At 49.5% G+C, this 27644-nt stretch overlaps 1 protein-coding gene across 4 annotated transcripts in view; it reads right to left on the bottom strand.

Moving 5' to 3' along the window:
- Positions 1-27644, bottom strand: part of TNRC18 (trinucleotide repeat containing 18) — a 54949-nt gene that overhangs the window by 6303 nt on the left and 21002 nt on the right. The window contains exons 4-22 of one of the 4 annotated variants that reach the window (XM_054643981.2): positions 26387-26489; positions 25798-26003; positions 25061-25207; positions 24398-24582; positions 23237-23660; positions 21794-22741; positions 20976-21151; positions 20172-20308; positions 19561-19689; positions 17607-17781; positions 16193-16553; positions 13533-13817; positions 6260-6499; positions 3874-4316; positions 2890-3054; positions 1984-2125; positions 1522-1639; positions 1169-1244; positions 686-794 (exon numbers count right to left, since the gene is read on the bottom strand). In XM_054643981.2, coding sequence (XP_054499956.2) covers positions 686-794; positions 1169-1244; positions 1522-1639; positions 1984-2125; positions 2890-3054; positions 3874-4316; positions 6260-6499; positions 13533-13817; positions 16193-16553; positions 17607-17781; positions 19561-19689; positions 20172-20308; positions 20976-21151; positions 21794-22741; positions 23237-23660; positions 24398-24582; positions 25061-25207; positions 25798-26003; positions 26387-26489 — 4569 coding nt within the window. The remainder of the gene's footprint in view (positions 1-685; positions 795-1168; positions 1245-1521; positions 1640-1983; positions 2126-2889; positions 3055-3873; positions 4317-6259; positions 6500-13532; positions 13818-16192; positions 16554-17606; positions 17782-19560; positions 19690-20171; positions 20309-20975; positions 21152-21793; positions 22742-23236; positions 23661-24397; positions 24583-25060; positions 25208-25797; positions 26004-26386; positions 26490-27644) is intronic. The other 3 variants (XM_077186964.1, XM_077186965.1, XM_077186966.1) reach the window with 3 other exon arrangements.

Raw genomic sequence — 27644 nt, 5'->3', positions numbered from 1 at the left:
AGCCATTCCAGTTTGACTTCCCACCTCTCTCCACTATCTCCCTTTATTCTTGCAGAAATTCACTTTTCTCCTTTCATTGAAATATCTTTTTTTAAACTTGCATTTTCTAACTACTCTCAGCCATCATAAACTGCTGCTTTTCACTTTCTCCAAGAGAAATAAGTTGTGTTCTCAGCCTCTCTTCTTGCATCAGCATTATTAGTTTATACATCATAAGTAATTATTCCCTTTTGCACATGTGGTATAACCAAGATCCCAAAAACAAGACCAGCCATGGCAGAATTGTCCTGAGCCACTCCAGACAATTCACCAACTTTCTAATGGGACCAGACTGGTGTTTCATGTCAGAGCAAAGTTGTGAGTGTCCAGGTGATTTAGAAACTTCCACAGCCTCAGAAATGATTGATCCCTGGAATAAATTCTGACTTTCTGAAATGTATTAAATGTCCTTGATATATTTAAGTTCCTAAATTGTTCGAACCTCTTCCTGAACCTGCAGGATGTTACTAAATCTGCATCATTAATGAGAGGGGCATGACCTGGAGGAGAGAACAAGCCAGGCTCTGACTTCCAGGACACTCACAGCAGAGGTCAGGGCTTCCCCAGACAAGCCTGGCATCCCTGAGGACACACAGGGCTGGAGACATCCCAGGTTCACAGCACAGAGCAGGCAGGGTGGCCTTACCTCGGACAACTGTCCCCGGGTAGAGGCAGCGGTACTGCTGGCTCCAGTAGGCTGCAATCCTCGTGCCCTCGGGCAGGAACCGCACCGAGGGGGGTTTCACATCGATGATCTGCTCAGGGCAAGAGGAAGGCAATCACTGACCACCCTGGCACCAGCACAGACCATCCCTCCACAGCTGGCATGGAGCAAAACAGCTCTATGGATGGCAAGGGAAGTTTCCCTGCTGGGGAACAGCCTCCTGTGTGCTCACAGGAGGAAGGAAGGACCAGCCCTGCTGGAAAACAGGACTAGTGCCAGCTGCCAGTGGGGCAGTGAGCACACCAAGGGGAGTTCTGCCCACAGTGAGCTCCTGGTCCTGGTCCCACCTGGGGGGGCAGGACCAGGACATCCCTGCAGCTGGAGGAGGAGAGAGCTTCCAGCTAGCCTCCCCCACCCCCGAGCAGGCCATGGCACCGAGGACAGGCAGCCTTTGGCAGCACATACCGCTTCCTGCAGGAGCTGCTCCAGGCAGTAAATGTGGGGACGGTTCCCCCTCTCGCCCTCCACCACCACCCGGTATCTGAAACACAAAGGCTGGGTCAGACACAGCACATGGGAGACACCACCCCCAGCAGGTAACGCCTCCCTCTGATGGGAGAGGATGTGAGAGCTCTTCATGAGAGATAATTGGATTTCCTTCAGTGCTGATAAACCAGAGTGGACTCTCCTTCCCTCCCTGCCAGACATTGTCAGTCTCTGGGCAGCCAGCTCTACACAACCCCCAAACTGATCCATACAGCAGCTATGTCCCCATTTTCTGGCAGATCCCAGGTGGATACAGCAGCCCCTCCACTCACATGTCTGGTGAATGCACTGTCTTGACATGCCCAGCATAGAGCAGTTTGTCATCCATGGGGATGAGGACACGCAGGCCATCCTTCAGCTCATCCTTGTCAATGATGCAGGAGCGGGGAGCTGTGAGGTGTGGGAGAGTGATGGGGATTAGAGAGAACCACATGAGAAAGGGACAGTGAGGGGAGAAGGAAACTTCATATTCCCAGCATCACTGTCCTCTCTCTTGGTAATAATAACGTACCAGTAATGAAAATAGGGCAACTCAGAGACTGGGTTTCAATAAGATGTCCCAGTGAGCCATGCTGATCAGGCTTATTTTTTATTGAATTGACTGAAAAAGTGGTATCTCCACCCCAAAGACTCATGGCTTTGGATGAGGAATGTGTGAAAGCAGCACAGTTGTCCTCTGAGCAGCCCTGGGAAACCTGCCCAGCTTTTCCCTACCTATAAAATCCTGCCCTTACCTGGTGTGGGTGGCCTCTCAACCAGCATGCTCAGTGGGATGTTCTCATCCTCTGAGAAGCTGCTGTCTTGGTTGGGTTCAAAATCCTCCTCTGCTGCCATGCTCTCCATGAGCTTGCTGACAGCTCCTCCTTTCCCTCGGTTCTGCAGGACAGCAAGCAGCACATCAGCTGGATCACCACAGGAAACAGCCTGATCCATCTCACCTCCCTCCAGCAAAAAATAACCTGAGGATATCAGGACAAACCTGCCTCCATCCTCAGCATGGAGAGTTAAGTGGGTGTACCCAGACTTTTTGCTGCCTTCATCCCCCAAGCATCACCAGCAGTTAGCCAAAAGCTATTCCCCACATCCTCACTGTCAGAGGCTGGGAGAGATGCTGTGGAGCTGTAGTTTTGCTCTGCATCACCACAGTGCTCCTGAGCCTCTGCCTTCCCTGAACAGGCACCAGGTACTATTCCCTATTTCTTCTCCAGTCTCCATGATATTTTCCTTGCTGTTACACACAGACCATTAGCATCACACAGAAATCATGTGAGCAGGCAGCAATGTGTGTTATGAGAGATGACAGGCTGCAGCAGTGGAGCAGGAACCAGCTGTGACCCTGTGCTGAGCAAGGCTACTCCATCACCATCTCCTTGGTCCTTGCAAGCTCTCCCTCCACCCCATGGCAGCCTTGGAGAAAATCCTGCCTGCTCACTAATTTGGGGGATGAAGGCAAATGAACACCAGATGGTAGCAGCAGGTACTATCAGAGAGTCCTTGGATTTTAGGCTTTTCAAACCAGCCCTTTGCCTGTAACACACCCAGCAAAACCTGCACCTCTGCTTTCCCTCCCTCACACTGCAACAGTCCAGGTGCTCTGCCAGCCACCCTCCAGTCCAGCCACACTAGAACCAGTCCCTCACCTCTTTTTTCACCTCCTTGGCTTTCACCTTAGCTTTGCTCTTCTTGGTGGAGCCCAGGGCACTTGTCAGGCTGACCCGAACATCCGAGGGGGAGCTGGGGATGCCAGGAGGAGACATGGATGAGGAGGAGGAGCAGCAGGGCGTTTCTTTACCCTTCTTCCGCTGCTAAAAATAAAAACAAAACACTTCCATCAGTAAAGAGAAGATTGGTAAAGATCTGGGTCCAAGGTGAGGGCAAAGGTGGAGCAAGGCAGCTCTGCACAGGTAGGATTATGTTCAGCCAGCAGTTAGTTCACTGCCCATATCACATCCTACATCTCCCAGCTCTGCTTTCTGGCTTCACACATTTTGGGAAGAGCTTTTCATTACACTGGAGAGCAACTCCTGCCCATCAAATCTTCCTCCAAAGAGCTCCAAGAAGATCCCAGTTGGCCTCATGTCACAAATAACTTGTCTAACTCTCCCCATGAGTGTTCTTCCATAACACTGCCATGAACTGAACTGGAGCCAGAGGGAGCCAAGCATTCAGCTTAGATGAAAAGCCAGTAACCCAGAGACCACTGTCACCCCCAGCCAGGGACAGACCTCAGAAGTCACCATGTAAAAGGGGAACAGCCTTAGAGGCCAGTCTGGGGGCCACAGGTCAGCAAGAGGACAACCTCATGCAGAAAGTGGGAGAGAGATTTCACAGGGTCTGTTTCAATGCAGGATCATCAACTCTGGCCACCCAAAGAGAATGGATTTGGGACATGGAGGGTGACAGAAGCAACCAGCTCCATTCAAACATGGCTTTTACCCCCTGCAAGTCAGGTCCAAGTCTGACAGAACCTCCAGGTGTGTATGGGTTGACAGGGGTGACAAGGGGCAGCCAAACAACTGCTGAGACAGGACTCAACTCTCCTCTACCTTCGTGGAGTTTATTTCCCTCCCTTCACCCTCAGCTCCCAAGCGTCCCAACACCAATCTGGCCAGCACATTCCTCACCTTGCTTAGCTCCTTCCTGTCCTTCCCCTTGCTGCCCTCCTTTTTGGGGCTCATGGGGGCCCCCTTGCCGCAGCGCCCAGGTTTGGGGACGGGGGTGGAGCTGGCAGGAGCCGTGGATGTCAGCATGGCCGAGGAGGTGCTGGCGTCGTGGAGGAAGATGCGCTCGCTGCGGCGCCGGTTCCACAGGTCGTCATCGCTGGCCTCCAGCCCGAACTCAAAGCTCAGGTCCTTAGGGGATTTAAATTTCTTCAGCTTGCGGCCTTTCTCAGAGCCCAGCTTGGCCTTGTCGGCGCTCCCGGACGCGGAGTCCAGGCTGCTGGGGGCCTGGCTGGGCGGGATGCTGCTGGGCTCCAGCGGCCCCTTCTTGCCGCGCAGCAGCCCTGACGGAGACTTCTTCCTGATCTTGATCTCGCTCTCCGAGTCCGTGTACTCAAATTCTGTCCCTAGGTGCAAAGGATTGAACCATCAGTCAGAGCCCTGGCTGAGCCAAGAGGGGACACATCCTGCTGGAAACCTCTGGGCTCCATGGAAGGTGCTGTGCCTGGTCGATTGAGCTCTTGCTTGGTTCCTCTTTCCCATCCTCACATCCCTCAGAGCTCCATTTCTGACCCATAAAACACTGTGGAAATTCCCTGGAAGTAAGCCTGCCCTGCTCCAAACCAGAGGCCAACAATTCAGGCAGTGTGGTTCAGTGTGTTCCCTGCCTCCATTTTCTCCCTTCTCCCACAGGCAAAACCCTGCAGGGAAGCTCTGAAGAGAAAATATACTTTACATGCCCCTCCTCAAAAAGGAGCTGCTCAGCTGAAACCAAGCATAAGCCCCACAAGCTGATCCCTCCTTCTCTCCTGGTGGGAGCCCTCTCCAGTTTCACCTTGTTTCAGGAGAACAATGTCTTTTAACAAATGGAATAAACCCAAATTCCAAGCTTATTTTTTCCCATTGGCCAACAGACACCACAGATCCTTTTATTGGCTCAAGGAGTCACCTTAAAGTCAAGAGAAGTAAATGATCTTTTGTCTGTGGCAAATGGAATTCCCCTCACATTGGCCTCTGCTCAGCACCATGAGCACAGCAGTACCCAGAGGCCTGAAATACTGCAGTAATGCCAAGATGTTCCCCACCTTCACTGTGTGCCCCTGAACCTGATAAAGGAAAGCAAGATCAGGTTTTCAGGGGCAGAAGAGAAACTGAGGCAGCACCTACACACCCAGCAACATGGGCAGGAGGTAGGCAAACAACATTCACGTGGGAAAATGAAAATGTACATGGCACAAGCAAGGAAAGCATCTTCTCTTGGTCCTTCTCTCAAATACACTCACTTTCCTGGGTAGATTCTGCAGGAAACTGCTCTCATCTTCTACCCAATCCTCTTCCCCTGAGACAGCCCCAGCATGGAGAGAAAAAGAGCCAGCATGTCAAAAACAAAGCTGGCAAAGCTCAAAATGAAAAACCCATTGGAAATTAAAACACTCCTTCTCCTCTCTGAGTACTGCATGAGGTAATTTCTAGATACTTCCAGTTTCAAGGAGGGCAGATTACAAGACAATAAATTCTTAGCAGAGGCTGTTGGAACAAGTTGGCAAAAGCCTAATATAGCATGGAAACAGTGCTAAAACAAGCCAGGCTCCTGAGGAGGACATCATTTTCCATTCTGAAGCATGCTATAAATTCCATTATCACTTAATAAATATTAATAGAGAATTTATAAATGGAACCCATATAGATCTGTCTGACCAGGAACAATGTCACCAATGGGCACTTGTGCAGCAGGGCATGGGGAGGGGAAGAAATGAAACTCCTAACACATTGAAACCGAGACAGAGGCAGGGCAGAAACCCAGATTCTGGCACTGAAAACATATGAGCAGAGGAAGGAATGTTTTTTTCAAGTCTCTCTGGCTGGTTTCTATAAGGAAGCTGATGGGATGGGCTGATGGAAAGAGCTTTTCTTCTGCTTGGGTGTCTGTGTTTCCCTTGGGTATCCAAGATCAGCTGCATTTAGCACATGCTTCCTTCTCTAAAATGTAATAGCACTTCACTGCCTTCTGCACTCTGTCCAAGGGGATGCAGCATCCCCCTGCTTGCCTTTGCAGCATGTCTTGTTGAGAATTTGCCAAGTAGGAAAAGAGGAAACTTTGACAAAGGCACAGCTGTCCCTAGGGAAGCCATGCCTGCAGCTGCTAACCTGCCATGTCCACGACTGGCTTTTGTCTCCCTATCAGCCACTTTCTCCACCTTCAGCATGAGAACCAAGCTGCCAAAGCAAAGAAAGGGCAGGTGTCTGGGTACAGTGTCTGGGTCAGTGTCTGGGTACACAACCTGCTCTCTTGCAGCACAGCTGGGACCCTCCAAACCTTTCACTTTGCCCCCCACACCAAGGAACTCACCCATCAGGCTCTGCCTCTCCTCCTTCTTCTTGGCCTTCTGCTTGGCCTCCAGCTGGATGATGGAAAGCGGAGGGGGAACGATGGGGCTGGGCATGGCGCTGGCAGCAAACCTGGCCAGAAGGCCCAGGCCACTCTCATCCAGGGCAGGTGACGACAGCCTGTCTGTGCCATCCGTGCCATAGTCCTCTGCTTCCTCCTCTTCCTCCTCCTCATCATCATCCTCCTCCTCGGAGCTGGAATCTGGCACGCAGAACACAGGGAGCACGTTACGAACCTCACGGAGCTGTGCACCAGCCGCATCCCCAACCTGAACCGCAACTCTCCTGCTGCTCTGTGGCCACCAAAGTGGCACTGAGCCACCCAGGACTGAGCCACAAGATGCTGGCCATGGGCACACACGTGTCCTTGCAGCCATAGAGCTACTGTCACCCTGCCTGCCACCACCCTGGAAGGACACAGCAATACAGGGTAAGGCAAGACGACCCACTCGGGGCAAGGGAGGGAAGAGCAGGGTGTTGGCAGATTTGAAAAGGATGCCAGGCACCCCTTCCCTACAGCTTTCAGGAGGAATTAAAAGCTTAATTCCTTTGAAAATCCCGACCTGGGAGCTGTGGGATTCCCCTCCCGCCCACCAGTGCCTCCTCCATAATGAAATCCATTAGTGTAATCAGAACCAGAGATCAGCAGGGAAGGGGAATACCAGAGAGCAGCCTGTGCCATGGCGGGAGGCAAGGGGAACACAGGGAGGAGAAGGGGCAGGAAGCAAAAATGCAAAGAGGGGGGGAGAAATAATAATTTGAAAGCAATGGATTTGGAATGCATAAGGGAGGAAAGTGTAGGTAGTGCTGGAGACAAGGAGCAGTGTTTGAACCCTCTGCCTCAGAACTCTCTCCGTGCCTTTCATTTCCCTCTCTACAGCTCAGGATAGGGAAGCCCGGCTCAGCTCAGGCAGGAAGAGCTGCCCACAGCCAAAATCTAATTCTGGCAAAGAAAATCAGCCTCAGTGCCTGCCTCAGCTGACACCTGCAGAGCAGTGGGCTGAGGGTTTCCTCTAGGGTGTGTACACAGCAGGTATTTTGGGGATAGATGCTCCGAGAGTGGCACCTCTCCCTCCCTACAGCGCTTCCCAAGAGTCTGTCAGCAGCTCAGAGGCAATTAATTTTAACAGCATCTCATCCAGTGAGTACTGGTGAGCAGGCCACTTCACAAATGCACATATACCACACACACACACACACTTATACACACACATATATGAGCACACAGATCTATAAATATATATATATATTTAACTGCAAAAAGTGGGTCTGGAAAATATATAAAGATATTTCATTTCTTTTGAAATTGAGGGCTTAAGTAGGATCATTGAGGCTGCTGGAAAATTTCCACCACTAGCAGGAGCCCTGTTCTGAGCCCACTCCCCAGCTCCTACCAGCCACTACCCTTGTGTCTGAAATCCAGCCAAATGAGAAACGAGATCCCTTCAAAATGAGCTGGAATGAACATGAAAATCCTTTTCTTTTCACATATGCCCTCTGGGATAGATAAAAAAGTCCTCAACACTTGGTTGCTCAGGAAAAAAAAAAAAATACAATAACACAAGTGTTATTTTTCCATGATATTAGAAAGAACAGGAATATCAGAAAACAATGTTCTCATTCTTGTATTTTATCAACTGAGGTAACTGGCAGCTTTTTTGGCCTTTTTTTAACATGGATGGCCTATCTCTGTAGCATACATCTGATAGGCAGAGAATACTAATTTTTAACTGCATAAAAATTCCTTCCCCATTTCAGTTGCTCAGACTCATTCCTCGTGATATAAAAATGCTACTAACCCTACAGTCCTGCAGTTAATAGCAAGAAATCCACAACCCTGTTCACTCCTTGCATAAAAACCACATGCAAAAAAAAAATCCACAGCAAATTGGGATCAGATTCCTTCCCCTTCCAGAAAACGGGTCACAACTGCTGTTTTTACATCACATTTTGCCAAAGAGAAAACAAATCCAGATGAACTTTATTCTGAGACGTGAAAACCACCTGCCTGAAAAGCAGCAAAACCGTGCCCGAGTTCAGTGACACCCGGTGGGGTAGCAAGACCTTCTCCATCCATCCCATCTAGCTCTGAAATTCAGCAATTTTCAGTAAAAACAGGGGAAAAAAAAATTAAAAATCAACCTGTACAGCCCCTCCTGCCAGACTGAGAGCTGGCTGAGCAGAGAGAAGTGACTCAGTGAGCAGCTGGGGAGGAAAATGTGGAGGGAAAAAAGGGGAAAGTTTGCAGGAAAACCCATGACCAGTCCAGCCCCACTGGTTCAGTCACATGGACTGCCCAGCAGCACCATTCCTTCAGCACTTACACGCTGCATGTGCAAGGGCAAAAGGGTGCCCAGCAGCTCCAGTATTTCAGAGGCACTCAGGTAAAACAGATTTAAAACCCAGGATGGCAGTGCCTGCTCCTCAGGCTACAGAAAATACAGAACACAATGAGGTGCCTGGTGGTTATTGCTACCTCCTTCTCATACACAGCATTACACTACAGAAAGACAACTGAAGACAGTCCCTTGTCAGCATTTTTACCACAACACTTACATTTTTATCTGCAGGAGATACAATTTCCAGCCTGAAAATAACCCCATTTTAACACATTCACAGCACAGATCTATCCTCCTCCACCTCTCATGGCGAGGATAGATCTTGCTAACCCCACTCCACATGCACAACACAATCCCTGCTTCTCTTCTTTCTGATTTTCCAAGGGACAAAAAGTAACAAATGAAGCAAAAAGAAGACATTTGGGGCTCTGCTCCAAGCCCACATGCTTCTAAAGTAAGTCCCCAAACTTCTGGCCATGGTGGCATGGTGCTCTCTGTCCATCTGTGTGGCTCCTTGGAGACACTGGTGCCTGTATTTAATGGGAAGCAGAAGCTTTATCCCTACTGTACCCAAACTATGTGTGGGTTTAAAATTAACTATGCACAGATGCCTTCACACAATTGAAGCCTCAATTTTTTTTGGTCCTGAAAAGGTGATTTTTAGCTAGCAAGGGGGAAAAAGACATTTTTTTAAAAATAATTTTTTCCTTCAATGGTAATTTTGTTAACACTGAGAGAGGGTAAAGGAAAAAAATGCTCTAAGTTAAAAATATCTTTTCTAATTGACATTTTTAAGAGCATGTATATGTGTGTATATACCCACACACACAACCACACGTGTACATACACAACTCCACAGCCAAAACAAACAATACATTCATATTTAAATACTACTGATGCCACATAAACTGGAGCCAAAGATTATTTCCATTTTTACCTGCACTGAATTAAAACCCGAACCCAGTTAAGAATACTAAGTTTTCTCATTGCTTTTGACAGCTAAGCTGCCATGATATTTTACTGTAGGAGAGCAGTAAATGAAGATTTGTTAATGATGAACAGAAATTGGTTAAGCAATTTGGTTTTTAGAGACTGATGTATGTAACAAGACGGGTTGAGGGGGGTGTGAAGAGGAAAGGCTGGGGAAGGGAGGGAGCAAAAACACACACTTAAAACAGTCATTTCACATTGTAAAAATAAACAGCATGATTTTCTCATAACACCAAGCAGGTCTACAGCATACAAAGCAGGCTAAGTACAGGCAGACTTTAGACAGCTACTGGGTCATTAACATCTGATTTCTGCAATCTGTCCAAATTCTGGAGGTTACTTATTTTTGAGTGTCCAATTTAAGACTGTACCTTTTTTTTTCCAGATAAGCCAATTCTCATCATTGGAAGATTCTTCCCCTCCACATGTGCTGTGCTGTTGACTCCAGAAGTGCTTATGAAATTTTTTTAAATATTACAACTATCACAAAGGAATGTGTAAGGAACTGGTTGCCCATCACTGTTTGTTGGTTTGTTTGTTTTTTTTTAATTGGGGTAAAATCATCCTCCAAGTCAGGAAAAAGAGAACAGAGAATAAGGTATTAAATTTTTAAGGAAAACAGAGTATGGAGGAGGAGGACTTATGGGTCTTTGGTTTCAGAAAGCTCAAGGAATTACCTATCCTGATGGGCTTTAGCCCACATTAGCAGTTTCCTCCTCAAGGTCACTGGATTAAAAACCACAAACTTTGCCTCTTATCAGAATGGCAACATGATGTTTGGTCTGTAAGAAAGTAGAGTATCCCCCTCTCATCTGTGTCTAACCAGATGACAGAAAACAGGTCTTCCTGCATCTAATCCCATCTCTGACACAGAAACTGCAGGGCCAGGGCCAGACAATATCCCTGACAAGGGGACATTTCTGCACCACGGTCCAGAAACCTTTAAGGTTTGCATCTCAGACTCATCTACAAATCCTTGCTCTGGCTGGGCTAAGGGTTCTCCAAAAGCAGTTCTGCAAGCAGCAAAGCATTTCTGGAGTCCTCAGACACACACGTGCAAACCTTCCATGTGAGACTCTTCACGGACAGAGGAAAGTTGAAAGCGGACAGCAATCATTTTCAAAATTAAAATAACCAAGAGAATGCAAAGAGCTACGTGTCATTATTCATGGAGGCAACATCGAAACGTCTGAGGCTGACAGATGACATAAAGAAAAGTTATTTTGCCTACCTACATAACAATGGTCAAGGTTCAGGTTCATGGCTAGTGACCCTCGCTGAGAAGTGTCTGCCCTACAACCAGCCAACCACTTTGCTTCTTTAGTGCAGCGTGAGAGCAAATGCAAGAGACCGACACAGACATTCAAAGCATCATGGATAGGGGCAGGGGTGAAAGGGTTGGTCAAGCAGCTGCAAGGAGAAAGCGAGCACTTCTAGAAAAGCTGAGGTTATTAATCGGTTTAGTATTCAGGGAAAGCCATCAGAAACCCTATTACCCAAATATCCCTTCAAGAAATGATTCTGACCAAAAAAAAAAAACCAACCAAAAAAAAGAAAAAGAAAAAATTCATTTGCAGGAAAAAAACCCCAAATTGTAATCAATAATCCCTTCCCACCTCCCTCTCCATACCCACCTCCCACCCCAGGGGGTTTTGCATCTTTGGTTTCCCCACCATTAAATGACACCCCAATGGGATTTACAATGCATTTCCCCATTTGTTCCAGATTCCCCAACCTCCTCCCATACCCCCTCCCCTCCCCAGATTTTATCCCATAAAACTGGGATTTTTAGTTCATTTCTTGTAATAAAGCAGACAGGTTACTTGAAAAATAGTCAAAGGGACAAGTTACCTCTCTGCTTACCTGGAGCAAAACCAAAAAGCAAACCCAAACCCCCCTCAAGAACTTGGCACCTAAAAGGGATTGATATCCTCAAAATTTCCAACAGCAACAAAACAAACAAAGAAAAGATGCGGGAAGGAACAAGGAAGGGACGAATGGAAGTTAACGCAGACTCTTCATGGAAATGTGGCAATCTCAGCCTTACATAAAATTCACTATCCCCACAACTTTTTGGGTTCTCTAAAGAACAATTTATCTTTTATTTTCTTTCTTTTTTTTTGACATATGTATTTCTCTTTTGGGTTTTCTTTGAAATGCATTGGTGGGTCCAGCCCAGAGCCACATCAAAACAAATGAACATTCTGTATCTTTCTGCCATGTTTGATAATTTTTTTTTTATTTATTTTTCATTTTTAGCTTTAATTATCTTTCTTTGGAGGTTGGGTTTGGAGGGAAGAAAAAAAACAAACAGGTGCACAGAGGAAATTAACATCAAAAAACTCAGAAAATAAAAAAAAAACCAACAAAACAAAAGCCAAACTATCTAGCCCTGTTTTTCAATTAACAGCCCTGAGCAGTGTAAAACACAAAAAGGTTTTTGCTGGGCTACATCCAGCTCTGCCATGTAACTTAGATAACAACTGGGGATGCTCTTGCTTTGCATTCAGCCCAGCCAAGCTAGTTTCTTTCGGGAGCTGAGGGCTCATTAAAATGACCTTTCCCCATGATTATTATTTAATGAGTGCGCTCTAAAACAGAAACCCCTTGTGTCTCTGGAGGAAAAGTCTCAAGTAATCTCTTTTCCCACTGAAGTACTAATGACAGGCTGACAAAAAAAAGCTGCAAGAAAAAAATTGGGTTGAGGGTGAGGGAGGGAAACTGGAGAGTCAAATTTAATGCAGTAATTGCCACATCCTTGAGCACTGTGGGTTATGTCTGGGCATCTGAAAAAAAACTTACCACCCAAAAAGAGACACAAAAACTTGACATTTATGTTTTAAAAAATTAAAAAGAAAAATTTCTGGCTGTTAAATACACCCTGCACCCTCCTGCAGCAGCAACAAGGAGTCAGTGCCTCCATGTTTTATGTGCCTGCCTGGAGAGGGTCTATCAGCACACAAACTGAGAAAGACAAAACTAAAAATGGGTGAACAAAAAAAAAATTAACTCAAAGGGGTTGGGGGGGAAAGGGGGAAGCCTAGGCTTTATCTGGACAAAGGCAGCAGGGATATTTGAATAATAGAGAGTACCCCAGACTAGGTTAATTCCAGTTCTACTGATGGGGAGTGGGAGCAGGAGGGGGATGCAGAGCAGGATGGAGTGAAGCAGCAACCTAATCGCCTGATAAGAGACACAGCAAGAGAGACAAGGTACACAGGTTTAGTTAAAAATGAACTCGGTATGTTTAATAAAGCTTGGTAAACCAAATCGCAGTACAAACATCAAGTCACACGGCCACACAACAGTACCCCGGTAATAAAAAAAAAAAAAGAAATAAAAAAGGGGAGAGAAAAAAAAAGAGGGGGGAATAAAAGAAAAAGGGAAAAAGGAGGAGAAAAAAAAGAAGGGGTAAGAAACAGGAGAGGGAAAAAGGAAAAGGAGGGGAAAATAATAAAGGAGGGAAAAAAGGAGGAAAGTAATTAAAAAAGCTCCTTTCAAACTTCGACAAGGCTCATGCCAAAATAAAATAATAATAATTAAAATTATAATAATAGTAATAATAATAATAATAATATAATGGTGGTGGTGGCAGCAAGGAAGGAAGTGAGGTTAAAACTGAAGGAGGGAGGAAGGGAACAGGAAAGCAGGGAGAGGCGGACACTAAAACCCAGTCGATATAAAAGCTCTAAAAGAGCCAGCCAGTAAAAATATCACAATGATACAGATACAAAAAGGATAAAAAATAACCACTGGGGTGATAAAGCAGGCTACGCTGCCAAGGACAAAGATGGCCGCCCTGGCTCCGACCATCAAAATGGCTGACCCCGGCCCGCCAGGCCCCTCGGCCCCGCCCCGCTCCCACACGGGCTGCGCTTGGGGGTGCGTTTGCTAGAAATTAATAACCTTGATCGAACGAGTCCTCCGAGGAGTCGCTGAAGGAAGATCCCGCCTCGGCCTCCCTCAGCAGCAGGCAGAAGGGCTGCTTCCGCCCCGCCGCCGCCTTCGGCCTCAGCGGCCGCCCTGGGGCCACCGCGCTGCGCAGGGCCGCCCTGGGGCCGCCGGCCGCCCGGCCGCCCTTCCTGGCCGTCGAGCTGTACAGGCCAGGCGGCCGCGGCTTGGCGGCGGACGGGGGCTGCGCCGGCCACTCGTCCCTCAGGGATCCCTCCTCCTCCTCCTCTGAGTCCGTATCTGTGGTCAAAGCGGGTGGGAAGAGCGTTACATCACCAAATGGGGTTTGGGGATTTTGAGGGGTTTTGGTGCTACCACTGTCCACCCCTGCCCAGGTGCTCCATCATAAGCCTTGAGCTCAACAAACAGAGAAATTCCCTCTTTCCATGACAAACGGACATTCTCCACCTCCTTGTCCTCCCTTAAGATCCAAGGAGCGTTTTTAGCTTGGCAGCAGAAAAATGAAGCAAACATTTCCACTATGAGAATGTCCACTGAAGGCAACAGCACCGTCAACAACTGGGCCATCAACCTGAATTTGTCTTGGCTATGGTGATATTCAACACTCTTGACCTGAATCTCCTTTTCTACATGAACTAGCTCTCACAGAGGGCTTTCAACACGTGTGGTTGGAGCAAGCCCAGCTGCCAAGGAGGCAGGATGCCTAACTCCAAATGTCTGACTCCAAACACGCTGCCCCAGATGCTCCACGGCGTACGCCGCAAAGGAGCAGGGACCAAGACATTCCTTGGTCTGTGAAGGATGGCTTTGCAAAGCTGCTAAGCCTTGTGGGTGGTGAGAAGTTATCCAGACATCCCCTCTGGCAGCTGATGAGAGGGACAAAAAGAACATGGCACCCTTGGATGCAACAGAAGAGGGTGTAAATTGTCACCTCCTTGTTTGTGGACATCCCCTCAGCTCCACAACATTACAGACATTGTGCCATCACTCCCCAGCTCCACTGCACTGGGTTGTGGAGAGGAAGACATGAAGAATGGCAAGTTTAGGAAGCTTGAAGCCCAAATACACAAATTATTTTGGACACCTGACTTTTCTTAAAATCTGTGGGAATAAGATGCTCAGCTTGCCCTTTGGATCTATGCCCAAAGTTTTCAGGACTCCAGGTAGACAATCCTGACGTCAGGAAGCAGAAGGACTTGGCGCCAGTCCTGCTTCTCCTTCTCCACATGAGCAGCCCAGCAATCATATGAGGTGCTGCCATATGCTCAACCTGCCTCCCCAAATTCACCATGCCTGAGTGACCAAATGATAGGCTGAGGCCCTTCCCTTGAACCTGCACACAGCTGAAAAACCAAAGCTGAGCTGTTTCCTCAGTCACAACAATCCTGAGCTGAGACCTGAGTGACAAAGGGAAACACTACACCAGGAGACTCACTGGACAGTGGTCAGATAGAAGTTCTCTTAGGTCTGGGAGGGAGTTTCTGTTCATGAAGCCACAGTGCCAAGTGGGAAGGCACTGTAAAAGCTCCCTCTGCCATGAGCCAAGGCTTTAGCTCAACCAACAGCCCGTCCTTTCTCTTCCCATTATCTCCAGAGCTCACAGTTCAGGAGACACGTGTCTGTCCTTGGGAGTAAAGCACACTCAAGAACAGAACTGCTGGGTAGTGTGTACAGCACAACAAGCCAAAGGCTGTGTTCAAGTCCAGTGGACACAATGACTCCTATTTTGCCATATAAATGGCTAATTTCATGCCAAACATTTGTTCCATTGGAGAGTCCCTAGCTCATCTTCCCCATTAGTGAAATTTCTAAACTAGTGTTGCACCAAGAGATGTATTTGTTATGCACACAAACACCCCATAAAGGTTTTAACATGGCTTTAAATAGCTGCAAGCAAGGGGAAAGATGTGTGTGCAAGTGAGCTGAGACTATTACACAACAGTCTCAGACCATAAACTCTGCCCCAATGTCTGCCTGAACTGTTAAAGACTCTCCTATGTTTGGTTCTACTGTTTTCCCAATATTGTCAGCAATTCAGATTTTTCCTGCTGTAACAGGGGTCAGTTGGTGGAGCCTTCACCTTGGGCACAATCCTGGTTCAGAACTAACAATCACCACACGGATGGGGTGGGGACAAGCACTGATGAGAGCCATGGGAAGGCTCAGCACAGCCAGCCAGGAAGCAAGCCATGACACTGAAGGGCAGGAGGATGCTCAGAAACATCAGTGTCACTGGCAGGCTTTTCCTTCCCAACAGATTCCATGGCACCATCCTAAAGCCAAGCGCACTGCACTCAACAAGGACTTCAACAGTCAACTACCTCCTAGACAAGAGGCTCCACCTGCTCATCTGACAGGTAGGACAGTGTCTATTCCCACCAAAAGCAAGAACATGGGTCAACTTTTTAAAGTGTTTTCCCCACTGATGATGAATACAACACAGGTCAGGAAGAGACAGGCTGATCATGGCTTCCCCTTGGACAGCAAGATGGGCACACAACCCAAAGATGCAGCAGCAGTTGCTGGGAGGAGGAGGAGGTCACTTTTCATTGATGAGCAAAACCAGACCCATCTGCAAGACCCCTTTCAATAGGCCAGAAACTCCCACCACAAGCCCTCCTACAGACAGAAGAGATAAAAAAGAGGTTACTTACTATAGGAGTAGCTGCTAACTTCAGATATTGCTGGTGAATGGGAAACCTTGAGCTGATTTTTGACTTTCAACCCCACCTCCATCTTCTTCATTTTGGCAGTCACTTTGTTTTTACCTTCCTTGGCTGTTTTCAGTGACAGGCCCAGGTTCTTGGCCAGGCTCTTCTCCTCCTTGCTTGGCAGAGCCTCATGGGCTGTGAGGTACCTGCTGCCACCTCCACTGGTTTTGAGCTTTCCCCCAGAGCTCTCAGCAAACTTGAAGGGGGATTTGAGCTTGTCTTGTTTGGTGAGAGACAGGGCCTTGTCAAGCTTGCTGGCCAGCTGCTCCTGATCTGATGGCATCTTCTTCTTTTTGAGCTTTAACTGCCAAGGTGAAAGGAAGAGACAAGGTGAACATGGAGCAGACATCATGGCAGACCTGAGGGATTTTACTAGCCCTCCAAACTGTCTCTTTATTAACTCCAAATTGAGTTAATAAAGTCTCAAGGTGATAATTTTAGCCCCCCAGCTGCCATAACCCATCACGGTTCTAGGGAGGAAGAAGAGGAAGATGTCAGCAAACAGTAGTTTTACTCTTACTGAGCATTACAAAATTGCAAGATTAACTTAGAAAACTTGAATGTTCTTCCAAAAGAAATATGTTCATAGAACAACATACTTTGGAGCTCTTTTTTCTCTACACCACCTGGTTTTTAGGGTATGTTTGGGTTGGTTTTACAAGCTTTTCTCTAAATCACAAGGATTAAAAATCTTCTTTACCCAAGAGCCAGCCAAATAAATACGGATTTCCACATAATCAACCAGCTCCAGAGGCTGCGATGCCAAAAGAACCCAAATACCTCTCAGCATGAGCATCAGCACTGCTGCACTACAGCCAGAGCTGTTACATCCTTTTCGGTATTTTCTCGCTTCTTGAAAAAAGCAAATATATTTTACATGTGCTACAGCTAGATAACAGCAGCTCTAACTCAGTACTTTGCCTGCATGCATTTTGGATTTCATCACCAGCTTAAAGCTCCAGTAAATATCTCATTGCCTCAACAGGAGCAGAAAACCCTGCATTTGAAATAGCAAGGCTGTGCTTCCATTCCTGCCTTGCTTCAGGAGGTCCATTCCCCTGTGCTCTCTCAATAGGCAAAGGGGTAAAACAAGCCCTGCTCTGGACTCAGAGCCAGTGCAGCACTGAATGCTCTGGCTGGCTCCAAGGCACTGGACTCTGCTGCCTTCCAAGGAGGTTCAACCTCTGTAAGCCAACATTAGCCCCTCCACTGCACACAATCCTCTCTTGAGGAGCACCTAAACCCACGTGAACTAAAAGCAGACACTGAAAGATCAGGAGTCCAAGCCAACACCAGCAAAGCAGGAAAGATATGGGCTTTTGGCCCATGGCTCCATGTTCCCCACGAGGGCACTGACCTCATTTGAGAAGCTGGGAGCTGCATCGTGCTCTTCCCAGCTTGGGTTCTTCCCTTTCATCTTGCCACTGCTGCTCTCCACATCCTCGTCCTCCTCTGGGAGGGCCCCTTTGTGCCTCTTCTTCATGCCCTCACCAGTCTCAGAGTCTTCAGAGAGCAACAAGGACTTGCTCAGTCTGCAAGCCAAGCACAGGATGGGTCAAGGTGGGGGGGCTTTCCTCCCTGTGACCCCCACCAAGCTCAAAAGTGAGGTTAAAGTTCTCCCAAGACAGTGGGGATCCTCAGCAGGAGCCAAGTCTACTGTGAAGTGACAGCAGTTTAGACAAGGTTTTCCACCAAACTGGAGAGCCAAGGAGCCCTTTGTGCACGCTCTTGGCCACCAGGACAGGTGAGGGTGCCTGAAATCAGAGACCTGCAAGGTGGTCTCTACAAGGATGTGCTCGGTGTTTTGATAACAGCCACCAAAAAGTGCCTGATTTGGTACAGAGCAGCAACAGGAAGGACTGACAGCTGAGGTGGCCCTTAAGGTCTTTTCCCACTTCTACTTCCATGGATTCTGTAGGTGCAGAGAGAGACTCCTGAAGCCCAGGGAGGTGCCTCACTGCCCAGACACTTTGGTTTCTTTGGTATGAGCAGGAGGTGGCAAGGAAATGCCACATGGGGTGACAAGGAGGGACAAAGGCACTGCAAGGACGGGCTCGCTCCAGACTCCAAGTTGGGCCCTTTGTGAAAGGCATTTGTGATCATTGGATTTGCTTTGGGATTTGGGGGGAAAGGAGAGGGTAAATAAATAAGAAAATAAAATAAAAAATAAAGTAGGTGAGACTATAAGCACATCTTTCCCGGCTCCCCAGCCATCTCCAGTAACTATCTGATGGATGATCACTCAACACCTCAAGATTCCTACCAAGCTTCCATTTCAAGCTCTCATATGCTGCCTCCTTCACCCTAAGCCTGATGGTCAGACCACAAAGCCCCTGACATGGGGCAGCCTCCTCAGCTTCCAGGCATTTCCCCTCCCTCTATCCTCTCTGCTGACCTGCACAGACAGCTAAACCAACACCTCAGGCTCTGGACACTGGCTGAGGGTGCACCTCCATCTCCCAGAGCAGCATTCCTGTGATCCAGGGACATGCACACACAGCACTGTCACACACCCACACATGCACGGCTCCAGCTGCCTCTGGGTGCCTCCAGCCTGGCCAGCCACCCTAAACACAAAGAGCAAAACACGGAGCCACCAAGAGGACAGATTTTCAGAAGCGTTGGTCAGTGGGAGCTGGGCACCTGACTCTGATTTGCAGTCTTGAAAAGGACATTTGCAGAAATATGGAGCACACAGGGAGGCAGCTTGGAAATGCCTTCCCGTTGGAGAGGCCATCTAAGGTAGGTTAGATGGCCAACAATGGTGAGATCCAAACAAGAACAGCTGGACTTGCAAAAGGGAAAAAAGCAAGAGTAGAGGATAATCCAGATGCTTCAAAGAGAGATGTCAGGCAAACCAACTCCCACTGATTCAGGGAACAGAGAGGAAGACAGAAGAAACACAGCAGAAAGGTCCTACAAAGTAGATAACCTGGAATAGCCCTGTCCTTCCCAGTTTTGGCATCAACATCCCCACAACTGCCTCTACAGCACCTGACTGCACCATCTGCTCTCCTGAAAGCACACGAGGACACACTGCCCAACTCCAAAACCTCACCTACAGCTCCCTGCCAGCCATCTCACCTCACAGCTGCTCAACTCCACCTGTCCTACCTGCACCCAACAGCAGCCAGGTGCTCTGCCTGCGGGGAGGGAGGACACTGGCACTGCATTCCCACTGTAAGGACACACTCACGTTAGCCAGCCTGCCAGCACAGCGAGCCCCCGCTGCATCCGAGATGCTCTCCCCAAGTCAGACCCTGGCACAGTGACCCTGCCATGTTCCCGTCTTCCCCAAATTCCAGCCTTACTTTCCACTCTTGCTGTCACTCTTCCCTCTCTCCTTAATGGGTGACAGAGCGCTTGATCCAAGTTTCCTCTTCCTGGGCCTTCCAGGGCCTCTTCTCGCCAAGCTTCTACTTTTCTCGTCATGCTTTTCCCTTTAAAAAAACCATACGCTTCACTGTTAACCAAGGCAACAAAAAAAAAACCAAAACCAAAAAAAAAAAAGGGCAAAGGAAAAAAAAAAGCAAAAGCAAATTCTGCAACCGAAAAGCAAAACAAACAGGGAAAAAAATAAAGAAAATAAATCCAAAAAAGAAGAAAAAGGGAAAATAATTGAAAGAAAGCAAGCAAGAACGGGAGCCAACCCAGAACCTTCGCCTGCCACCAAACTGCTAAACTGAGCTGCTGAAGCCAAGGTTGTCTCTAACACAGTCTCCCAGCTGCAGTCACCAGTTACCAGGTTGTCGTGTCACATAGCCTAGGAGTGTGCTGTGCAAAGCTCTGCTGGGATGTACTAGGAGGACAGGAGAGAGAGGAGAGGAGGCAGGGAGGGATGGAGGGCAGTTTTCTCTCCTGGGCCAAGAGGCAGTGCCCAGCTGGAAAAAACCAAGACTTGGGTGAGCAGCCTGTGACTTACTCAGAGTCCCTGCGGCGCTGCAGCTTCACCAGCTCCCGCTGCTTCTCCTTGTAGCGCCGCTGCAGCTCGGCCAGCCTCATCCTGTAGTCCAGCTCCATGGCATCCATGTTCTCAATGGCTGATTTGATGGAGTACATCTGGGGTGGGGAGGCAACAGAGTGTCAGGACAGGCCCAGGGGGTGCACACTGGGTGCCCTGGCAATGGCCAAGGTGTGCAGCCTGGCAGAAAGCCCTTTGTGCTGAGAGAGGAGCAGAGACACCAGCACAGCCAGGAAAACCACCAAAGCAAAGATGTTCTGTGGCTTATGCACAGGATGGCATCAGCTCAGAGGGACTGCAAGCCTGGAAGAGAAGCTGCAAGCTAAGATGCTCTTTTACCTTGTTTAAAAAGACAGATCACAATACATCCTATCTTGGAACACTTACTTGCTCTGTACAAAATAACTTATCAGCCTCTTCCATGGGGAAGGGTCAGCAAATTAAAAATAAACAAGGAAAAACCCTCCTGCCACTATTTTTATTTATCCTCTGGCCAAAACAGTAACACACAGGTTCCTCTGGTTTCACATTAAAACACCACTTCCAGGGCTGAACCTTGACTAACACACAAGGGAAGAACCTAAACTGCAGCCCACTGAGTGCTGTGCAGCCAGGAATGTGACATGAGGGAACAGCCAGCTCGTTCTGCTGAATGCAGAGGGGCATCAGAGCCAGCATGAGCCCCCAGACTGGGGCTGGGACAGTGAGCTGTGTGAGTGGGTGCACTGGGGCTTTCCAGGCTCAGCCACACTAAGAGCTACTTACTGGCTCATCTTTCTTCTGCATCCAGCTGTACTTTTTGTTGGGATTCAGCTCTCGAGGCAGCCGGATGGTTTTCAGACTTTCCATAAAGGGGGTGGAAAGCACTTCCATGAGCATGTGGGTGCTGGCAGCCAGCAAACTCTCCAGCGTTGGCCGGACAGGGAAACTCTCTGGACCTGCTGAGAAGGGCAGAAAAAAAAGCTACAGAAGACCACATTCCAAGACTGCTTCTCCAACAGGCACAAGGAGGGGCTGATGGTCCTTTCTTGACTATGGCTGCTCAAGGAGCCCCCCAGCCACCCTTGGCCCCCACTTGAGGTCTCCTGTTGTACTCAGCCATGGTGTAACTGGCAGTTCCCATCACTTCTCACCTCAGGAAGTTACTGGAAGGTGAGATTCTTTTCAGGACCTGCCAAGCTCTTGGAAAGCGTCATCTGGAGCTACTGGGGCCTCTGGTGCCAAACCCCAACAGACTGTGGACTCAGTGCCTGCCAGAAGGGTGTTACCCTGGCAGCTCTCAGCAACTGGGGCTCCGTTTCCGCTACGCATACCACAAACTGTCTAGACATGGCGAGGGCCTTTGGAAGGGAGAGCAGTACAAAAGCCACACGTAGCTCAGCCTGCTGCAACAAAAACTCTGTTCCAGCCCCATCTGAAGTAGCAGCCACTCCTGCAACTCAGAGCAATGCTCTCCTTGCTGCCTTGTTGCGAGAGATCCCACCTGTGACTCCACTCCTCTGCCCACAAGGATAGCACAGGGACCATAAGCTGGGAGACCCAGCATGGTCCAGAGTTGATCAGACTCCCCACTCACAACTTACTTTGCATTTCTTGCTTCCGTTTTTCCAGCTCCATCTCTGCAATTTCACTCAGCAAAGTGATCCCTTGCAAGAAGGAGTGCTCCAGGCTCTGGTCAGTTATCACCTCCACCTTCATCTGGGGTGGAGTGACAGTGGTGGTAGTCAACAAGGAACAAGCCTGAGGCATTTCTGTAGCAGCCACCAAAGCATTCATCCCAGCCAGTGGGTCACCCGGCTTGATGTCCAGATCTGGGATTTGGCAAGTGATTGCCTCTTCTGTGTAGGACGGGATCTCTGGCCCCTGCTCCCCCTCCTCAGGAGGCAGGCTGGGAAACTCCCTCGCCCGGGGCACATCAGCACTCTGCAGATCCATGGCCACAGAGGCCTCCTCCCGCTGGGGCGTCAAGTCCATCTCCGGGGGCTCGCTCTCCGCATGCACGAGCAAACCGTCATAATCCATGTGCATGGAGCAGGTTTCTGCTCCACTCCCGCTCTCTGCCTCAGCCTCTGCTTCTGCAGGACAGGCCACAACCTGGTAAGGAGGTGGGCAGCTCTGAAGGTCTTCCTGGTCCTGCTCCATAGCACCCAGGGCTTCGCCCTGGTGCAACAGGAGATTGCAATTGTCCACATTCTGCACAGGGACGGCCGCAGAGGTGCTGATGTTCAGAGTCCCCATGTCCTGCTCACAGATGCTTTCTTGGCTTTCCTCCATCTGCACCTCTGATTTCACCCTCTCTTCCAAGGATTCCTCTTCTGCTGCTGCTTGGATGGGCTCTAGGATTTTGGACGGAGACAGGTGGATGGGTTTGACCTCAGAGGAGAGGTCCATGTGCTCAGAGCCCTCAGCAGGCAGCGGGACGTCAGGAGCCAGGCCATCCGCATCAGATGCTGCGGGGGGCTGGAGGAGGTAGGGATAGTGTCTTCCAAAGGAGGGAGGCAGGGACTGGAATGGGTATCCAGGGGGGATCTCTGCAAGATATCAGAAGGGACAGACTGTGTAATGGCTGGGTCTCCAAAGCACCTTCTCTCTCACTAAGGCATGGAGCTGGCTCCCTTTGCTTCCATCATCTCTGGTCTCTTCCTGTTCTCAAGCAATAGCTGCTTTGGGCACCTCTCTCCTGACCAAGCTGCCACAGTCAGCACCCCAAAGGTCCCTTTTGCACCTTTCCAGCACTTTCATGCAACTGGAGAGAGATCTGCCTCCTGCATCCTCTCCCAGTGGGACTCCAGCCCTGGAAGAACCAACCCAGGCTCAGCCCAAAGGAAGAAGAGAGCCTACAGCCCCACGCACCCAGGCATCAATCTCAGCCCATCACACCAGCCCTGCTCCTTCCCCCTCCCCTGCCTTTTAGAGGAGCTATGTGGCTTTCCCTAGGGGAAGGGACAGAAGCAGGAAAGAGCCGAGGAGAAAAAGGGAGGCAGGCACAAACACAACGGGACTCTGCCAAAGCAGGGCTCTCTTACCTGGGAACAAGGCCTGATATGGACCAGCAGCCTCTTTTTCCAGCTCCAGGTCTTTCTTCTCCACAGTCTCGGGCGCCTCTTCCTTTGGAGGGATGGCAGGGGCAGGGGGTGGAGAGGCAGGGGGTGGGCTGGAAGGATGGGAGCTGGGGGTGGCGGGGTAGGAGTAGGCTGGCTGCGAAGGTGGCTCCTCCATCTTTTGGATCACCTCAGCTTTGAGCACAGACACGGGTGAGGCCCTGGGAGAGAGGGGAGGTGGACTCACAGCCTTGCTGTAGGACGTGGAGGCACTGGGAGACAGCACAGGTGGTTTTCGGTGCACCAGTCCCGGGGCAGAGGAGGAAAGGCCTGATTTGGCACTGTCCAGGCTCCGTTTTGTCACCTTCTCTTCCATATCCACACGCTGCTCGTTTGCCTTCAACCTCTCCTGTTACAAGAACAGAGCCAAACTCAGCACAACATCTGGAAAGTGGCACTGACCAACCACCAAGCAAGACCAAAACAAGGTCTTATCAAATATGCAGTGGAATAAAACACATTCCCCAGTGCAAGACCAATCTGACAGAGGGTGATACTGATTTACCAAAGCATCATTACAAATTCCCAGCTCCAGGAATCATGAGAAGGATGTCTCAGCTTTCATTTGCATCCAAAACAAACCATTTCTATTTCTAAGCCTCCAGCCCACATGTAAAATGAAGCCTGAAAACCAGAGGACCACTATAAAAATGAATGGGTGTAAAACACCCAAATGAAAGCTCATGACTTCCAAAACCTTTTCATGAATGGGAGCTCTCTCCAGGAGCCAGTGTGAGTGCTGCAAGTCCTGCAGCTGCTTCTCTGAGCTGCTCAGGAGGTTTGTTTGGAGGTGACCAGGGATGAAACCACTCAACTACACACAGACATCCCATGGGAAGGAACCTAGGTCCCACTGCTGCTGCTGGGGAGCTCTTCTGACAGCACTGCTCAAAGGCTCTACACCAAACCCCACCAAAACCCACTCTAACTGCAGGATACACCAAATGCTTCACATCCCAGAGACCAGGGCAGAATCACTCAATGCATCCATACCCTTGAGACACACTTGCCACACAGCATTTTCTCCCCAGACACTCCAACTTCAGGCTGGTTTCATGGCCAAACAAGAAGCTCTTGAAAACATACCACGAGCTGGGCACTCCTCTGCAGCTCCATGGCGTGGGCTGCTTGCTGCTGCAGGATGTACAGCTCGTGCTGCCTCAGCAGCTGCTGATGGGAGAGCAGCTGGAGCTGGTGAGCGTGCTGCAGGGAGCTCCTGGTTGGGGGGTACATAGCAGGCCACAGGGGGGGTGCCCGGTCCATCAGCTCTGCTGTGGAATGAGCAGAGATGCAGTCAGGGAGGCAGCAGGGCAAGGATGGATGAAGGATTCAGGATCACTCAGGGCAATGGTCTCTACAGTCCCAGAGTGTAGGGGATGCCAAACACTGGGCTTTGCAGAAATACAACCAGAAACTGTTTTCCCCTAATCCCACCACCCCTGTGCCCTAGGGCCATGGACTTGCTTTGCTCTCCAGCCCTTGGTTTGACTTCCATGCCTGAGCCTATGAATAGATCTTCCTAACCAAGGAGTCAAACTCTGCAAGGTCCTGCAGGGGATGAAGAGCCACTGCTTAAGATTACATGTTTGCATCTCCAAAACACACCTAACAAGAGGCCCACTCACACCCACCCTACAGCTGTGGCTGCTGGTCCCCACAAGTAGGTATGCTCCTCTCTGGCCCTCTCCAAAGTCTGTTTTCCCCACACCTGTCAGAGAATGGTCCTCAGGTACAAGCTGACATCCTTACCAAAGTGTGGCAAGTGCTCGCTGGGGATCACAACAAGCTGCCCTGACTGTGGATCTCTGGCAAACTGGTAGGCAGAGGGGAGAGCTCCCCCCATGGCAGGGGGGAAGCCTGGAGTCATGCCCTGGTGCAGGGAAGGGTGACCAAGTCCTGGAAGAAAAAACACAGAGGTCACAACTCAAGAGATGCAGACAGCTCTGTCACAGGCATCTTTTATGAAAAATCCTTTCCTTAGGATTTTTCCTCCTGAGAAGCTGAGAGGACTCAGGAACAAAATGTAAACAATGGTTATCTGCTGCTGTGGAATGCAACAGGTGGGTCTGTGATTGGCCCAGGTTGGTTGTTTCTAATTAATGGCCAATCACAGTGAGCTGGCTCGGACAGAGAGTCCAAGACAGAAGCCTTTGTTATCATTCTTTCTTTTTCTATTCTTAGCTAGCCTTCTGATGAAATCCTTTCTTCTATTCTTTTAGTATAGTTTTAATGTAATATATATCATAAAATAATAAATCAAGCCTTCTCAAACATGGAATCAGATCCTTGTCTCTTCCCTCTTCCTGGGACCCCTGTGAACAGGGTCACACAGCTCCTACCCACACAAGAAGCCATCTACTGCTCCAAAACACCTCCATCCCTTTTCCCTGAGCTCATCAAACATCCTCACTGGGCTGCAGCAACCTTTCCCTGGATCTCATAGGTGTGAACACCCTCTGGACACTGCTCCCTCCCAGGGCACTCACCGTAGGGATGGCCAGCCAGCCACATGGAGGGGCTGCCTGTCCTGGGGAGCCAGGGGTGGGCTGCCAGGTGCGAGGTGGGGTCTGCAGACCAGCGCCCGGAGCCCGCCAGGGCTGGGCCCCCCGTCACCATCAGGTTGGAGTTCAGACCGTTGGTGGCACAGCTGGAGGGGTGTATTCGGGCAAAATCTGCCAGCTCCTTGCTTTCTCTGGGGATGGAGGAGGCAAGAGAGAGACAGTGAGAGAGGGTCCAAGTGATGAACGAGCCCAGGAGCATGGACCAGCCTGCAGAACCGGTGTCTGCAAACCAGGGTCAGTCACTCAAGGAGAGCTGTGATGGAGGTGCCATGTCTAGAATAAAACACTCCATCTCTCCAGCCCTTTGGAGCAGCAGCTGTCTGTTAGGATTGCTCTGCTGAAGACTTAGGACATGCCTGTAGCTCCATGTACCCCACTCAGCATCGCTCTCCACACCAGCAAGTTTGGTACCTACACCAGGATGGATGCAACCCTGTCTCCTGTCCGGACTGGTTGTCCCTGAGCTCAGCTTGTGACGCTATGGCAAAAGATCTCACCTCCTTCCAAGGCTCACCTGAGCAGCTTCTCCTGGTCCCGCTCCAAGCGCCCTGCCAGGAGGTGGCTGTCCCGGTGGCGGCTCCTCTCGTCCCCACAGTCATCTTCAGAGCGCCCGTGCCCTAAGAGACAACCCAGCACCATCAGACAGGAGAAATGGCCTGGAGAAAGCTGTCCCCTCTCCTCTGGGCACAGAGCAGGGTACCTGAGAGCCACTACACCCAAACACCAGTGTCCCCAAGGATGCTCCAGGTTCAAATCCTGAAAGACCAAGCAAGGCTCTCTGTGTGACCAAGATATTCTCACTAAAGCAATATTTTCCTGGTAGCACCCAAGTGCCTATGTTTTCAGATTCATGTCTCCAAGACATCAAGGAACTACTTGCCACACCACGTTGGTCTCCCAGGATAGTACAGCCAGCCTGGGAGCAACAGGACCAAATGGACCACTGTGCTGAAGGACAGTGGCAGATTCCCCATCCCAGCAAAAGCTGAGATGCAGCTAAATACTGCATCAAACCACATAGTCCTGCTTAGCACATCTCAGAGAGGGGAAGGATTTTATCTCTGCACTTTCTGAAGCACCTTCTGATCTTGTAAATTAGTCTGGGAGCATTGAGTATGCTCTGAATCCCTGTCCCACTGCAACAGGCAGAACCAACAATACAGACCCTCACAAAACCAGCGTGCTCCACTCCACAGTTCAACCATTAGCAGGAATCTGCATCCCCCTCGAGACATGCAACAAGAAAGGGTCTGAGAGGCAGGGACACATATGGCAGATGAGGGCAGGAATCCAAAAAGGGGGGCTGGATGTTTGGCTGGAGAAACCACTTGTCCACAATCAGCACAGCTCTGGCAAATACAGCCTGGCATGGCAGCAGCTGCATCTGCGAGAGGTTAGGAGGCACCTTCACAGGAGCGAGCAGCAGAGCCTCGCTTGGCTCTGCCAGCACCAGGTATCAGGGCCACCCTTCCCTTTATCCAAGATCTTCACTCCAGCTGTCTGATTTTAAGCTTACCTTTCCCTAATTTTTTCCTTAGCTTCTTTCTTGCGTGCTCATTTTTCACACAGTTCCCTGTTGCCCCTCTCTGTGCCATGCTTTGGTGATACAATCCATTCCTAAATCCCAGCCGTGCTTGCAGAGAGCACTCAGCCTCACAGGACTGCACCCCAGCAGCCCTTCCCAGGGTCCTCACTCTCCTGTCTGGATATGGTTTGGCACATGGGAAAACATCTCGGAACATCAAGTCTATTCTGCTGACAGGCAGTCTTTT

The sequence above is a fragment of the Agelaius phoeniceus genome, chromosome 16 (assembly GCF_051311805.1).
Source record: "Agelaius phoeniceus isolate bAgePho1 chromosome 16, bAgePho1.hap1, whole genome shotgun sequence".
NCBI classification, from domain to species: Eukaryota; Metazoa; Chordata; class Aves; order Passeriformes; family Icteridae; genus Agelaius; species Agelaius phoeniceus.
This window is presented reverse-complemented; position numbering and strand designations above follow the sequence as displayed.